Source organism: Acomys russatus, chromosome 12 (assembly GCF_903995435.1).
Source record: "Acomys russatus chromosome 12, mAcoRus1.1, whole genome shotgun sequence".
Classification (NCBI taxonomy): domain Eukaryota; kingdom Metazoa; phylum Chordata; class Mammalia; order Rodentia; family Muridae; genus Acomys; species Acomys russatus.
In genome coordinates, this window is record NC_067148.1 from 40,988,844 (window position 1) to 41,004,196 (window position 15,353).

At 43.7% G+C, this 15,353-nt stretch overlaps 1 protein-coding gene across 2 annotated transcripts in view; it reads right to left on the reverse strand.

Annotated features, from left to right (window-relative positions):
- The window catches only part of Asb18 (ankyrin repeat and SOCS box containing 18), a 58,279-nt gene that overhangs the window by 25,466 nt on the left and 17,460 nt on the right, over positions 1–15,353 (reverse strand). For both annotated transcript variants that reach the window (XM_051154321.1, XM_051154320.1), the window contains one exon: positions 12,954–13,221. In XM_051154321.1, the coding sequence (XP_051010278.1) occupies positions 12,954–13,221 (268 nt within the window). The remainder of the gene's footprint in view (positions 1–12,953; positions 13,222–15,353) is intronic.

The following is a 15,353-nucleotide window of genomic DNA, read 5'->3' on the forward strand; positions in this document are numbered from 1 at the left end:
GGAACAGAGGAACTTTACTGAAACTTTTCTTTTTTGGAAAAAAAAAATCTCTTCAAACAGCCACTAGATTAAAGGTCTCTCATATCCCTTTCCCTATGCTGAATTCCGAATTCTGAGGCTTGCTGCTCAGAAGGAAGCACAGGTAATTTTTTTTTTAAATCTCAAGAACTCAGAGACTCAAAGGTTTTCATGTCCTGTGCCCATGGAGAATTGCTAACTGACAGGGAATAGGGCAGAGCCGGGTCCCTTGGTATAAGGACCATTGTCAGAAGACCGAGGGAACAAAATGGCTCTCTATGTAGGTCAGCGACCTTCTTGATGCTGGAAGGTTAAAAAAAAAAACAAAAAAAAAAAACTAAAAACTCATTAAGGATGACCTAAAATTGACTATGTATAAAAGATCCCAGAGAAAGGAGTTCTTTCATGTCAAAGTGACAATGTTTATACTCCCTGAAGCCAGAAGACCTCCTCAGAGTCCTGTCTTTAGGAGGACTCTTTGGAGCATAAAAGCCTAGTTGCACTCTCAAGTCTTCTCTGATATTTTATTAACTTTTTTATCCTTCGAGGCAGTGGGCTCCGCTATTGTAGAGGCGTGCATGGAATCTGCCAGCGTCTGCAGCCTGTTCATTGACGTTGGAGGGGTTCTAAGCCAGCTGTTTCATAGTCCTGCTTAAACTTCTGGTTTATTCGTCATGTAACTTAAACTGCCTTGGCCACCCTCCATGAGAAGGACCCAAATGATAAGAGACTCCCAAATTAAGTGGCCAAAGGGAAAGGCTGACCCACAGAGAAACAGTAGAGAAAAATGACCCAAAGGAAAAGGCAAGAGGAAGGCAGGGGAAACAAGATTTTAACTAATGCTATTCCATCCTGAGATGTGTTCAGGGGCCCCCATGAAACAATGCCCTAGTCCTGCATGGTGCTTAAAAAGCAGCCGGTGCCGGGAAGCTAGTTTCTGTTCAGTGCATAAGCCGTGCAGTGCTACTGGCCAGCACCATGTCTTAGCATCTTATGATCTAAATGCAAACTGTTGGCTTATCATAAGGCTGCTGTCTGGGCTCACAGTAGTTTGCGCTCTGGGTAGATCCTGCATTCACAATTCTTAGTAAAATAGTTATAAAATGAAGGAGAAAAGAAACTCCTTCTTAATTTTAACACTCATTTCAGATTCATGGGAGAGTTGTGGAAGACAGGGCAAAGAGCTCACACAAGTTCCTTTATCCAACTCTCCCTCAAGTTAAGACCTTGTGTTATTATGGGACACATGTCACCATTAGGAAACTAATGGTACCGTTTGGTGAACTAATGGTAATGAAAGTGATGGTTGAATTTTGGCCCTCCCACTTCATATCCATGCATTGTGACAGGATCCAATCTAGGCTACGATCCTGCATTTGAATTCTCTAACTTTAATTCTGAATAAGACACAAGTAAATAATATATGTGTACCCTTGGAGACATGGGTTATGGTAAACTACACATGAAATGTCATTGAACATGTTATGTTTTCCATGAGAACATGCTATAACTGGGAATCTTATTCTTGATCAAAAATATCCCAGCAACTAAGAAGTCACAGATGACCAACAAATGTATAGAGTATACCTATATAGAAATGTATAGAAGTAAGAAGAAACACGAAAACCCCAAATTAAATAGAGACAGTGAAATAGTGTTTTGATCTCCATAAAATAAATGTAGCAATTATACAACTGTTAGGAAGACTTGCTATGAATGTGGGTGGAGCCATCTAGTAAGTGTGGACTTAAAATGAGAGTGTGGGTGGAGCCAAGAGAGGAACACAGAGGAATCCATTCTGCCTCTATTGAGCTGAGTAGCTTTAGCCACCATGCTCCTGATGCTATGAGTTCAGTTCTGTCTCATCTCAGACCCAAAGCAATGGAGTCAGATGACTATGAAAAAACAAACAAACAAACAAACAAAAAACAAAACAAAACAAAAAATCATAAGCCTTTGACACCGTGAGCCTAAATGAATCCTTTCTTGCCTAAGTCATTTATGTCAGATGTTTGACATAGTGATGGAAGATCTGCTAGAACATATGAAGTCATAATTGTCACAGGCAGAATTGACAGCCAAACTCTGCCAAGACAGGGTAAGGAAGCCCTCAATAGTTCCTACCACAGAAACATCTCTGTGAGATACTGGGCCAGAAGGCTGAAGATGATGCTCCAACATTATAGAGAGTTTTGAGTGACTGTTCAGTCAGCAAACTGTCTCTGTCATTTTTTTTTTCATTATGGAAACTGCCATCCTGAATTTCCTGTTTACTCAGGTAATTAATTTTATTCCTTCTCATGTCTCTGATGGGGTTGAAGACCAGCGAGTTTAGTTTTACAATTAAGCTTCGTTGTGTAAGGGTTAAGACATTTTTAGGTCTGATAGATGTTTTAAGTTGATAGAGATTAGATATGATAGCTATTGATTTACATTCAGAATTTTAGACTCACCAAGATAGAAAAGATGTTTTCTCGTAGGTTGCCAAATACAAATAGCCAAAACACTATGAAAGTAACATTTATATAATTCCTGATTGTTTCATCATTCTTCTTGCTGCATCTACATGTAGTTTATTGTGTATATATATGTAATAATATAAATGTATATATAAAAATAAATAAATTAATTAAAAAAAGACAATTGTCAACACATGTCTAAATTTGATAAGCACATCTTATCAAATGCTTAAAGTGAATGATACATAGGAATTCCTAAATCTGGATAAGGAGGAAAGCAGATTTCTTGTTGAAGAAATGCAGGTTATAAGACAGTGGATATGCATGTCTAATATGCAGGTAGAAGAAGAAGGAGATGAATAAAGGAGAAGAAAAGAGAGAAGAATGAGAGGGATGGGAAAGAGGAAAGACCAAGTTTTTGGCCCAAAATTCTTTACCTGCAAAGATGCCTTTCAAACACTTAAAAGAAATTAAAAAAAAAAAAAAAAAAAAAGAAATAACCATTTTCAATCGGTAAACACTGAAAGTGTTCACCAGCAGCAGACTCTCAGCAGAAGAAACCGTTGAAGTCCTTGGAGCAGGAGAAAAATAATAACAGATAAAGTCCTGGATCCTCACAGAGCAATGAAAAGAAAGGATACCTACATAAGTAAAAATAAAATTTTCTTCTGCATTATTTCAACATATTTAGCAGATAATTGACTGTTAAAAACCAATAGCAATGCATTGTGGGACTTAAATGTATAAGTAAAGTGTACCATACTGATAGCACAGATGGTGGAAGAAATAAATGCATATATATGTATATATATATGATTTTTATAGTATGCATTAATGTTGCTTGATAAGATAAAAATGTACAGGGCAAAACTCAAAAAGAATCACTTTGATAACAACCAAAATTGTATTTATATAGTATGCCAAAATGGAGATAAAATGAAAAATACTCAGTAGAAAAGGCAGAAGAAGATACAGAAAATAAAGTATAGATTTAAATTTTAATTTGAATTTAACCAGACCAAAATTACATTAAATGTAAACAACCCAAAAACCAAATTAAAAGGCAGAGGCTTGGGCTTTTTATAATCTGCCTGTAAGAAACCCACATAAAACATAGAGTATTTGAGTGGCAGAGGCAAGTGGCTCTCTAAGTTTAAGGCCAGTGTAGTCTACACAGGGAGTTCCAGGACAGCCAGGATGAGAGAGAGAGAGAGAGAGAGAGAGAGAGAGGGAGGGAGAAAGAGAGAGAGAGAGAGAGAGAGAGATTAAAAAATAAAACAAAACAAAATAGTACCCACATAGGCTGAGCACGGTGCCATATGTACATTATCTCAGCACTTGGGAGCTGGAGGCAAAGGAATCAGAAGTACAATGTTATTCTTGGCTACATAATGTATATAAGGCCCAGTCAGGTTATGTAAGACTCTGAAAACAGTTAAAATTGAAGTCTGGTTCAACAAGCAGCAAACTTTTTACCTTAATACTTCCTTTATCTTCTCTCTTGACCAGGAATAAGACCTTTGGTTTGATTCTAATAAATACTTTATGGAAAAAGTTAAAGGAGACTTTTTTTTTCTGCCAGTAGGCCAAGAAATTGCTACTTCTACATGCTAGGCAACTTCCTTTGTTTTCTCAGTTTGCATGCTTTGAAACAAGTTGCCACACTAGGAAAACCTGTGTAGGGAAGGTTATGGTTTGAATGACTGGGTATCTCCAAGAGTCACCTTAAATTCAATCTTCAGTGGAAAAGTACAAAGAAGAAGTGGATAAACTTTAGGAAGTGATTAGGTCTTAAGGTCTTTGTGGTCACAGATGCAAGTAGTACTTATGAAAGAGCACACGGGAAATGGGTTCATTGCTCTCATATCTTCTGCCTCTAATGCCACATGAATGCACAGCAGCAAAGTTCAGTGCTGGAAGCAGACAGAGCCCTCATTAGATCTGCATTTGCTGATACCCAAGTCTTGGCCTTCCCAACCTCAGAAATGGGGAAATAAATATGTATGATTTGTAAACTGTCCAACCTAAGGCATTTTTGTCATTGCAGCAGGAATGGACTGAGGCAGTAGGGAGCTGAATTCATCCACAGCCAGTGAGGAATGGAGACCTTCAACCCAGCAGTCCTTTAAAAAAACTGAATTCTGCCAGTAACTGTATTGCTTGTCCACAGGTTTTTGTTTTTTGTTTTTTTTTCTGGTTGACCATTCAGATGAGACCACAGGCCTTTATGTCACTTACAGTGTAGTCTTTTGAGAAGCTTAAAAGCAGAAAACCCAACTAAACTGTGGCCAAACTCCTGACCCGCAGAGATTGTGGTGTAATAAATGGGTTTTCAAAAAGTCAATTTTAGTTTAATGTGTACATGTAGGTACCTGCACGCAAGTCTGTGAACCACATTAATTCCTGGTACCCATGGAGGTGAGAAGAGGCCACTGGATCCTCTGGAACTGAGATTAAAGATTATGAGCTATGTACCATGACGTGGATGCTGTAAACTGAACGAGGTTTCTCTGCAAGAGCAGCCAGCGTTCTTAGCTGCTGCGCCATCTCTCTAGCACTTAAATGTGTTGTTTAAAGTCTAACTTTGTGCTAATTTGTTGCACAGTAGTTATAGAACAGATGAGATGTAAAATGCTAACACTAGTCAAAAGAGAACCATATTGATATTTAAAGTAGCTATTTAAAATGATTTCTTTTTTGTTATTTTTAATTTTTGAAATGAAAATGTAATGGTACTATTTCCTTCCCCCTTCTTTCCCTCTCATCCCTCACCTGTACTCACTTCTGCATGTTCTCTCGAGTTTAAATTCATGGCCTCTTTTTATTTAACTGTTTAACTGTTGTTACACACACACACACACACACACACACACACACACACACACAGAGAGAGAGAGAGAGAGAGAGAGAGAGAGAGAGAGAGAGAGAGAGAGAGAGAGAGAGAGAGAGAGAGAGAGTGTTCTAAATACATAAATACAACCTCAGGGCTGGCCACTTAATATTGAATAACCAACTGGGGGGGGCAGAATCTTCCCCAGGAAAAACTATTTTTACTGCTCTCAGCTTTCTAAAATAAGCTATTTTTAGTATCAGATAAGGTAGATTATGGCTCAAAAAAGATCACTAAAGATTAAAAAAAAAACATTTCACTGGGACTGCAGAGATGGCTCAGTGGTTAAGGGCACTGGCTGCTCTTTCAGAGGACCCATATAAAATTTCCATAACCCACATGGTGGCCCACAACCATCTGTGACTCCAGTCCCAGGGCATCCCCTCTGGTCTTTGTGGGCACTGCACACATGCAGTCCACAAGCATACATCCAGGCAAACAGTAACTACACATGTTGAGCTTAACTCCCTCTTCCATAGTTTGGATAGGGTAAAGAAAGTGAACTAAGTACACAGAAGTATTGATAGGCCTAGGGAACTTGATGGGATTTTCTTTCCTAGAGTGCTGAATCGCACACAACTGCCAAGTGCAGATTGAGTCCATAGGGTCATTTACCAAGAGAGACATATTTTGGATTATAAAATAATTCTCAACAAATGTATAAAGTCATGCAAAGTAAAATTTCCAAATTTCTCTGATTAAGTTGGGAGGCAGAGGCAGGTGGATCTTGTGAGTTTAACGTCAGTCTGGTCTACCCAAAGAGTTCCAGGCCAGTCAGGGCTACATGGTGAGACTGTCTCAATGAAATGGGAATAAAGATAGTATATAGGAGGGTTTGTAGAACCCTGGAAGTCTAAATTTGAAAATAGTATTCAAACCAATGAATTTAGCATACATTTTAAGAAATTTCAAAAAAGATAAGCAAATGAAACTCAATACAAGCAGGAAAGGAAAACATCAGGAATCAGTGAGACAGAGAACAGAAAAATAATAGAAAGGTGACTAAGAAATAACAGAGAAGGTCAATGAAATCACAAATAAAACTGGAGGCATCCGTGCAAATTACAACATCATGAATGAGGGAAGGTTGATGAAATTAGAAGCAAAACTGACCGGGGTGGGACATGCCCCAATGTGAATGAGAGAGAAAATATAACAGACTTCACAGCCAGTTAAAAAAAAAAGAAGTCAACTTCATAGCAACAAATTAGACAACTTAGCTCTAAGAGACAAAGCTTGCTTAAAAAGAGAAGCAACCAGGGCGGAAGAGATGGCTCAGTGGTTAAGAACACTGCCTGCTCCTCCAGAGGACACAGTCTCAATTCTCAACACCCACAAGGTAGCTCACAGCTGTCTGTAACTCCAGTCTGACACCCTAACACAGATATATGTGCGGGCACATAAAATAAACATAAATAAATTATTTTTTTTAAAAAAAGGAGAAACACCTACCTCTGTTTAGGAAAGAACTTGAGTTTATGGCTAGAAACCTCTCACCAAGAAAACACACAGATAGCTTTGGTGGTGTACTGTACCAATACTTGGGACAATCTAAGATCGTCTGAAAAATAGATGAGTGGGGTGGGAGGAGGGGCTGCCTCTGGTATCTTTGCTGAGATCGTATCACTGACGCTCAAATTAGATGTGATGGTGTAAGACAACCATAGACTAGTGTCTCTCATGAAAAAGAGTATAGATATTTAAAAATATTACAGCAAATGAAAAGCACTTATTTATCCATTCATCCATCCATCCATCCACCCATCCACTCAACGATCAATCCATCTGTTCAACTATACATCTGTCTTCTGTCTGTCTGAATATAATAATTCATGAGTGTAGTTACTCCCAGGAATGCAAGGTTGGTTTAACACCTGAAAATCAGTGTTAAAAGACAAAGCCAGGGTCATATGATCAATTTCCACACATACAAAAACATTTATGAAAACTCAGTGCTCAGATATAATATATGTCCATATAATGTAATGCAATCTCTCAACAACCTAGGAACAGAAGGAGCACTCCATCTTTTAAAAAGGCAATCTACAAGAACTTTGTAATGGTGAAAGACACTGAACACCATGCTCCAAGATGAGGAACAAGGAAAACTGACTCTTCACCACTCTTGTCCAGAACTGCACTGGAAGGTTCTAGTTAGTGAAATAAGCATGAGACTGAACATTCAGGTCGCAAAGGGAACAAAACTGAATTTGTCTGCAAGTGACATAGCTAATTGTCTTCATGGAAATCCCATGGCATTTATAAAATGCCTTCAGAGAAACCAGTGAGCCCACTGAGGCAGAAAGCTGCAAGTTTACCATACAAAAAAATATGGTAGCTACACAAAATCAGAAATTGAAATAAAAATTCCTTGTACGGTGGCATCAAAAATATGGACTATTAATAGCTGGTCATAGCAGTGTTCTAGTTTTCTTTCTACTGCTCTGATAAAATGCTCTGACCATAAGCGACGGAGGGCAAGAAAGGGTTGATTTAAGTTACACTTCCAGGTCACAGTCCATCGTGGAGGGAAGTCGGGAGGAGCTCAAGCAACAATAAGAAGCAGAAACTATGAAGAGATCGCTGTTTGCTGCCTCACTCATGGGGTCATGCTTGGCTGACTTTTTTTTTTTTTTTAATGCAGAACAGGACCACTTGCCTAGGGGATGATTCTGCCCACAGTGGACTGAGCCCTCCTGCATCAACTAACAATCAAGACAATCATTTACAGACATGCCTGCTAACCAGTGTGCTTTGTGCAATCCTTCAATTGACAGCTACTTCTTAGGTGAGTCTAGGCTGTGTTGAGGTGACAATTAAGTTTATTAGGACAGTGGACATGGTGGGGCGGGGGGAGAGAGGGAGGGAGGAGGGCAGTTGTGATCAGCTCTCAAATGACTGAGGCAGGAAGATCATGAATTTGAAGCCAGCTTGAGCCATACAGCAATACCCTCTCAAGCCAACCAGCAAACAAATGTGTGTGTGTGTGTGTGTGTGTGTGTGTGTGTATACATATGAATCAAGAACAAATCTTATACAGTATTTGCACGCCCTAGGCACTGAAAACTACAAATCACAGTTGAGAGAAATAAAAAAGAACCTAAAAAAAGGAGAAGTATGGAATGTATCCATATGTTGGATACCTAAACCTAAACATTTGTTTATGATGTTTACTATCCCCAAACTGATGTATGTGCTCATGGCAGCCCCAATCAAAACCCAGACGACATCATGTAGAAGTTGACCAACTGAACCTGAAATTCAAATGACATGCAAATGATATATAATAGCCAAAGCAGCTCTGAAAATAACACGTGAGGGATTACTCTTATCTTAAGGTCTACTAATACAGTCATAACAGTCAAGGCAGTGCTGTGTTGGTGTGAAAACAAATGAATAGATTCCATAAGGATGGAGATGGCTTTTCCATCCTGCCACCTTGTGTGTGGCCATATTGGCCACACTAGCCCTTTGACTGACTGCTGAGACAGTCTTAATAGATCACCCTGCTGTTTTCTTGAGTCCTTATAAAGCACCATCACCGGGCCACTTGCCCCCCCCAATGGCAATCCTGTCAGGTTCCTGTCCCTTCCTGGGTTCCGAGGAGCTGTGGGGTGTCTTTCCTCACTTCCTTCAGATCAGAGCTATAGACAGAAGCTGCTCAGTGAAAGGAAGTTTAGATTTGGTTGCTTGCAGTGGGATACCCTTCTATTCACAGTGCTGTACCCCACCTCTTTGGTTTAGTGTGTGAGACAAGGGCCATTTGAAGTGGCCACCATGACAGTTCTTCCTCTCAGTGTTGATGTAACAAAACGGGACTATTTGAGGTATGACTAGTTAAGCCAGTAAGATTGTATCTTATTTTGTGTGTACTTGGCAAGAGAGTCTAGAAATGATGCCAGCTACAAATGGTCAGTTGATTTGTGCATGTGTGTGTGTGTGATTGTGGAGGCCAAAGGTCAAACTTGAGTGTTCTTCTTTATGAACTGTCCCCAGCTAGTGTGTGTGTGTGTGTGTGTGTGTGTGTGTGTGTGTGTGTGTGTGTGTTTCTGTGTAGCCCTGGATGTCCAGGAACTTGTTCTGTAAACCAGGCTGGCTTTGAGTGCAGAAATCTACCTATCTCTGCCTCCTGAGTGCTGGGATTAAAGGTGTACTCAACCACCACTGCCCAGCTCCCACCTCCTTTTTTGAACAGGGTCTTTGATTGGCTTGGCACTTGCTGAGTAAGTGAGGCCAGCTGGCCAGTGAGCACTAGATGCCTTTGCCTCCCCAGGATTAGAAGTGCATGTTGGAGCATTTGGAGGGAAGGGGGGAAATTATAGAATTCTATTATAATTTCAAAAATAAAAAATAAAAGAAATAACTAAAGACAATAAGTGCATGCCACTATCCACTATGACTACTGATGCTCCCACTCCAACCCTCATGCTTGCACGGCAAGCACTTTACTGAATGAGCCACTAACTCAGTTCTCACTAATTGAGTTTTGAGCAATTTGCAAAGGCAGCTGAGTAGAGAAAGAAAGGACTTGGACACCAGCAGACCTAACCCAGTTCTGAAGCTGTCATGGCAGACCACTCTGCTACCCTCTTGCAGGGCCCTCGTAAGTTGTATTCCACACCCTGGAACACCGCTCAGCACGAATACAGAATGCTCATACAACAAACAGTGTGGGTGTCATACAACAGTGGGTGTCATACAACAGTGTGGGTGTCATACAACAGTGTGGGTGTCATACAACAGTGTGGGTGTCATACAACAGTGTGGGTGTGCCTCCGACTAACTATGTAGACCAAAGAAGCCAGAGCAATCCCTGCTGGACCAGTTTGATATCCATATGGAAAGGCAAAGGCACAAAAACCCCGGTCACTTTGATCACCCCTCACAACATATTCAGAAATAGACCCAAAACTGGCCATAGATTTTTCTGGATCAGGTCAGCCCTGGCACATGACAGCAGGTCCCAAGGAGCTGTGAGATGAAGGAAAGGGGACAGGCGGCTCCGCAAATGCATATAGTGCTGACAGCTGGGGGACTCTACTGAAGCAAACCCTGATCTTAGAGGCAGCAAGACGAGTGTTTGGTTCCCCAGGGATTCAGATCAGAAACAGAGGGCCATTGTGAGTTTAGAGCAATGGGAGTGGATCTAACCTACCGTAGGCTAATACCAAAGCGACAGTACACTCCTGCAGCCGGGGCCTGAGGGCGGAACTTCTAACCCATTAACAGGCTCTTGTCCACCCAGTTTCCCAAGAAAGCTCTGGACAACATGTCTGGGGGTTATTTTTGCCTCAGAGGTGGTTGTAGTCCGGGCAAGATGGACTCCACACAGATTTTCATGTAGGACTGAATGTAAGATTTATATCTGTAGATGAAAACATGGAAAACGTTTGTGGGCATGTGAGGCAATAAAACAGCGCCCCCCCCCCTTATCCTAAAAGAGTGAAATTGGCAAACTGAATTTTGTCAAGACAAAACACTTCTATTTCTCATAGATATTGTTAAGAGAAGAAAATAGACTGCAGAGGCTGGGAGATGACGATTGTTAAATCTAGCGTGTGATGAGGGCCTCGTGCCCTCAATATATGAAGAAATCTCAAAGTTTCTTTATATACAAAAACAACTGGATTTAACGTCTGGGCAAAGGATCCCAACAGATAGCTCACCTGAGAAGACATACAGATGGCAGATAAATGTGGATTAAATATCTGTGAATTGGTTCAATATAATTGGGAAATAATACAACTGGGGAGATGCAGGTGGAAGCCATAGCTTTGCTTCCCTGTGGCTGTCTGTGTGTCCACACTCAAATGCCCAAGGGGCTGAAGAGAGTGCAAATGGTTCAACTGTGCAAACCAGTCGGATAGTAATTTAAGTTACCTTCTTAATCTCGTCAGACAGGCTAGTTCTTGGCAACCCCAAAAGTAACCTGGAAGTAATAAAAGTTTATAAAAGGGCATAAAAGCTCCGGGACAGTTGATTTTTGTAGCGGCCCTAACCTGGAAACAATCAAATGTCTTTGTTATTTTAGTTAATTTGTTGTTGTTGTTGTTGCAACCTAGGGTTGACCTCAGGACCTCACAAATGTCTGGGAGGAGCCCTACCCTAAGCTACATTCCTGCAGGGGTCCAAACAGCCCTATACCCACAGCATGGAATACTACTTAGCATGAAAACAGAGCTAACCATGGGCTACTCAGGACAATATGGATGTATCCCAGGAGAATTATGTTGAGAGCAAGAAACTAGATAGTACAGTTTTGTAGTTTTATTTTGCTTTCTGAGACGTGGTTTCCTCTATGTAGCCCTGGCTGTCCTGGAATTCACTCTGTAGAGCAGGCTGGTCTAGAACTCAAGAGTTGCTCCTGCTTCTGCCTTCTGAGTGCAGAGCATTCTTTTAGTATGAAAATTTTAAAAATTGTTGGACTTTTGAAACACGTAGGACTTACGGATGTCCTTCACAGGGTAAGGCGAACATGGTGGGTGTCTGAGAGCCCCTTGCGTCCCCAACTCTAGACCCAGCACCTAGCATCCTTGCCTACTTGTTGCACAGGGAAGGAGACCCTGGTGTCTTTGGGTAGGTGGGGAGCAGTGGACCCCAGCAAGATCCAAGTGCGGGATGGAGTGATTCTATGTTACTGCCACTACAGCAAAAGTAGCCGAGCAAATATAACGCAAGAGCAGAGGTTAGAACGTTCGAAAAGAAATATTGGGATGACATAACGCGGGCAAGAAAACCCAGCAGCAGCACCAAGGTCGCTGGGGCCCCTTTGCTCCTCTCAGCCCCAGGCAGCGCGACCCGGGCGCATGGAGTCCTTGTGGGCCTCGGAAGCTCCCGCCCGAGGAGCTAACCATTCATGTCACACTGTGACAATTATTCTGCATAAAATTATCATTAAAAACCCTAATTTTTCAGTCTCCAACCCCGCCAGTGGCCTTTTAGCATTCTTCAGCGCCGCGTCTGCAGGCCGTGATCAGAGGCTCATTACTGCGGCGTGGCGCCCCGCGCGCTCGCAATCAAGCGCTAATTAACCCGCCCGGGCCGCGCTGGCGGGGCGGGGCCTGGGAGGGTCCAGCGGCCCGTGGGGCGGGGTTCATAGCCTAAGGACAAGGGTCTGACCTCAGTCTAATCCTAGCCTGGGCCAGAAAGATCCCAGCCTGGGGCTGTGAGTCAGGATCACTGGCCTGGCAATTAAGATCAGAATCCCAAGCCTAGAGACCAGGGTCAGGATCACTGACGTGGGGAGTAGGCTTAGTGTCCTGGGCTTGGAGACTAAGGGACAGATGGATGCCGGGCCTGAGGACTAGAGTCACAGTCTCAGATTTAAGTGGGGGACCAGATTTACGAAATCTCTACCTTGGAGACTAGGGCTAGACAGGTACCTCGCCTGGGAAGTGGGGGTCAGGGTTCCTACCCAACTAAGTGCTTGGGGAAAGAAGCAAGTATGGACCACTGTCAGAGAACACGTGGCCAAGAGCCAGACTTGGGTCTAGGCCTGAGTGCCCCCCCACCGCCCCGCATCCCCTGCCCCAATCTGGGTCCCTGGACCAGTCCATGGTGCAGTGTGGAGCAGGAGCGTGTCTTACCCAATAGAGGCCGGTGTGCGGCACAGGTGCAGGGGTGCCAGGCCCTCCGCGCTGAGCAGATCTGGGTCTGCTCCATGCTGTAGCAGCAGCCGGGTGCAGGCGGTATGGCTCCCGAGACACGCCTCATGTAGTGCACCACGACCTCCGGGGCTGGCATCGGGATCCGCTTTGCGACTGAGCAGGTGTCGCACGCAGGACACGTGACCGTGGGCCGCAGCAATGCACAGCGGTGTAGTGAGCTCCCGCTTGTACTCCAGGGTCCAGAGGCCTGGGAGGGGAGAGGGTAGGATGTAAGGCGAAGGGGGCAGATGGCAGGCCGGGTGGGCTGCGCAATTTGCTAAGGCTAGAGGGTGAAACCGCCGCGTCTGAGAGCAAAGTACCACGTGCACATGTATGACAATCACCTGGAAGTATTGTTAGAGATGTGTATCCCAGACAGAGGGCAGAGAGACACACGGAGTGAAAGACAGGAACCATGGATGAAGAAGAGAAAGAGGCTGGGAGGGCTACAACTGAGGTAGGTCCCGTTACTGTGATGGAGGGGAGATTTCTCAGATGTGGGATGGCTGGAAATCTGTTAAAGGCTGGTCCAGGAGGAAGGATGGGAGGTAATAGGATGCACGCACACATGCGTACATGTATGTAATCCCAGTGCAGAAGGGATCTCGTAAAGGCTCTGGTTTGGGGGCGGGGTAGCTTTAGAGAGGAGTGGGCTGGAGAATTTCCCAGAATCTAACCTTTTGTCATCTAGCCCCTTCGTCATTAAAGGGAAGCAAACGGACAAGCCAAACCCCATCACCAAGGCTTGCTGAAGAAAAGATGAGGGAAGTTGAGTATTCTTGGAAATGGTTGCTATAAAATGATGCTTCATGCAGCTGTCCACAGTCCTTACAATTCCGGTGTGTGTGTGTGTGTGTGTGTGTGTGTGTGTGTGTGTGTGTGTGTGTTTGCTTTCTTGATAGATGAGTGAGCAGATGCTGTGTGTGACTTCTGCTTTCATGAAGCTGGGGCAAGGTTGTTAGTGACCAGGGGCACTTGTGGGAGGGGTGGAGGGAGGAGTCCCTGGAGAATACCATCAAGGGACAGGCAGTCACATGGCACGAAGGCTTCCTAGAATGATGGAAAGATCGATAAGGTGGCTGTAACGAGCTGTGCAGGAGACCCTTTATGAGGCCACCTCCTTCCTGGGACCCACGCTGGGCTGTTTTGAAAGCCCACACTCATTACTTACCTATCTGCCTGTGGCTGAGAATTCCAGCCTGCTGCTTGTCCCAAAGGCCTAGCCTGGAGCTGGCTTGCTGTTTGCTCAGTGGGGAAAGTGGGGGAGGGACTGTTACCACTGGTGTGTTGTCACAGTAGTCAGAGGCCCAGGGATTGAGGGCAGGGTCTGGGTGGGTTTGGACTCTCTTTTTCAGGGAAGACAATCTGACTGCTGGGATGGGGTGGGTCTTTGTCAAGGAGCATACCTTGGACCTACTTTGGTGTATTACCCAAGATAGAGTCTACTTACTTTGTCAGAGTCTTTGACGTTCCCAGCATACCCTGCTGCCTCCACCACTCCTGCCCCAGTTCTGTACACTCACTCTGATGAGCCAAGACTACCTAGGTCTTGGGCTGATGGTTCCTTCATGCCTATAAGAAAACTTAACTTCTGGGCTGAGGAGATTCCTCAGAATCCACAAACAACATATGGGAATGGTGGTCCATGCTTGCAATCTCAGCACTGGGGAGATGGAAAAGGAAGGCCCTTGGGCCCACTGTTCAGCCAGCCTAGCCTAGCTGACAAGCCTCAGACCAATGAGAGACTCTGTCTCAAGAATGGATGTTCCTAGGGGCTGTGTCTGCTCTGGGGAGTCAGGCGGCTGGGTAAAAGGACAGAGAATCCAGGTATCCCAGAGCCTCTGCCTTCCTGGTCCTCGATATATTAACTGGATTGTCATTTTCTTGGTCCCCTGCTGTTCAGCACATTCTAATATCCAGCCCTGCAGATGTGTTCTAGAAAGATTGTGGAGCATAGGGGTCAAAGGACTATGGGGATGGGGGTGGGGTGGGGAAGGAACTCGATTTTGGGATTTGACAACATGAAAAAGATGGGTTAAGCTAACATCCTGGCAAGGGGTGGGGGGCATGGGTCTTGCCATTTGAGCACATGTGAGTGCAGGGCTGGGTAGCACATGATTTAAAAAAATAAAACATGGCTTAGCATTCAAGCAGCTGTAATTCTTTGTCTGGGGCAGGTGAAGGGGTGACACCCAGAAAGGTCCCACTAGGAGACAGTGCAGCCAGACTAGGACTGACACCTCCCAGGCAGCAGGCCTCATGCTTAGTTCAAACTACATAGCTTGTTGGCCGTGTGTTTTGGGTCCCGTTCCCTCAGAGGTATAAACAGAAATGTGCTGG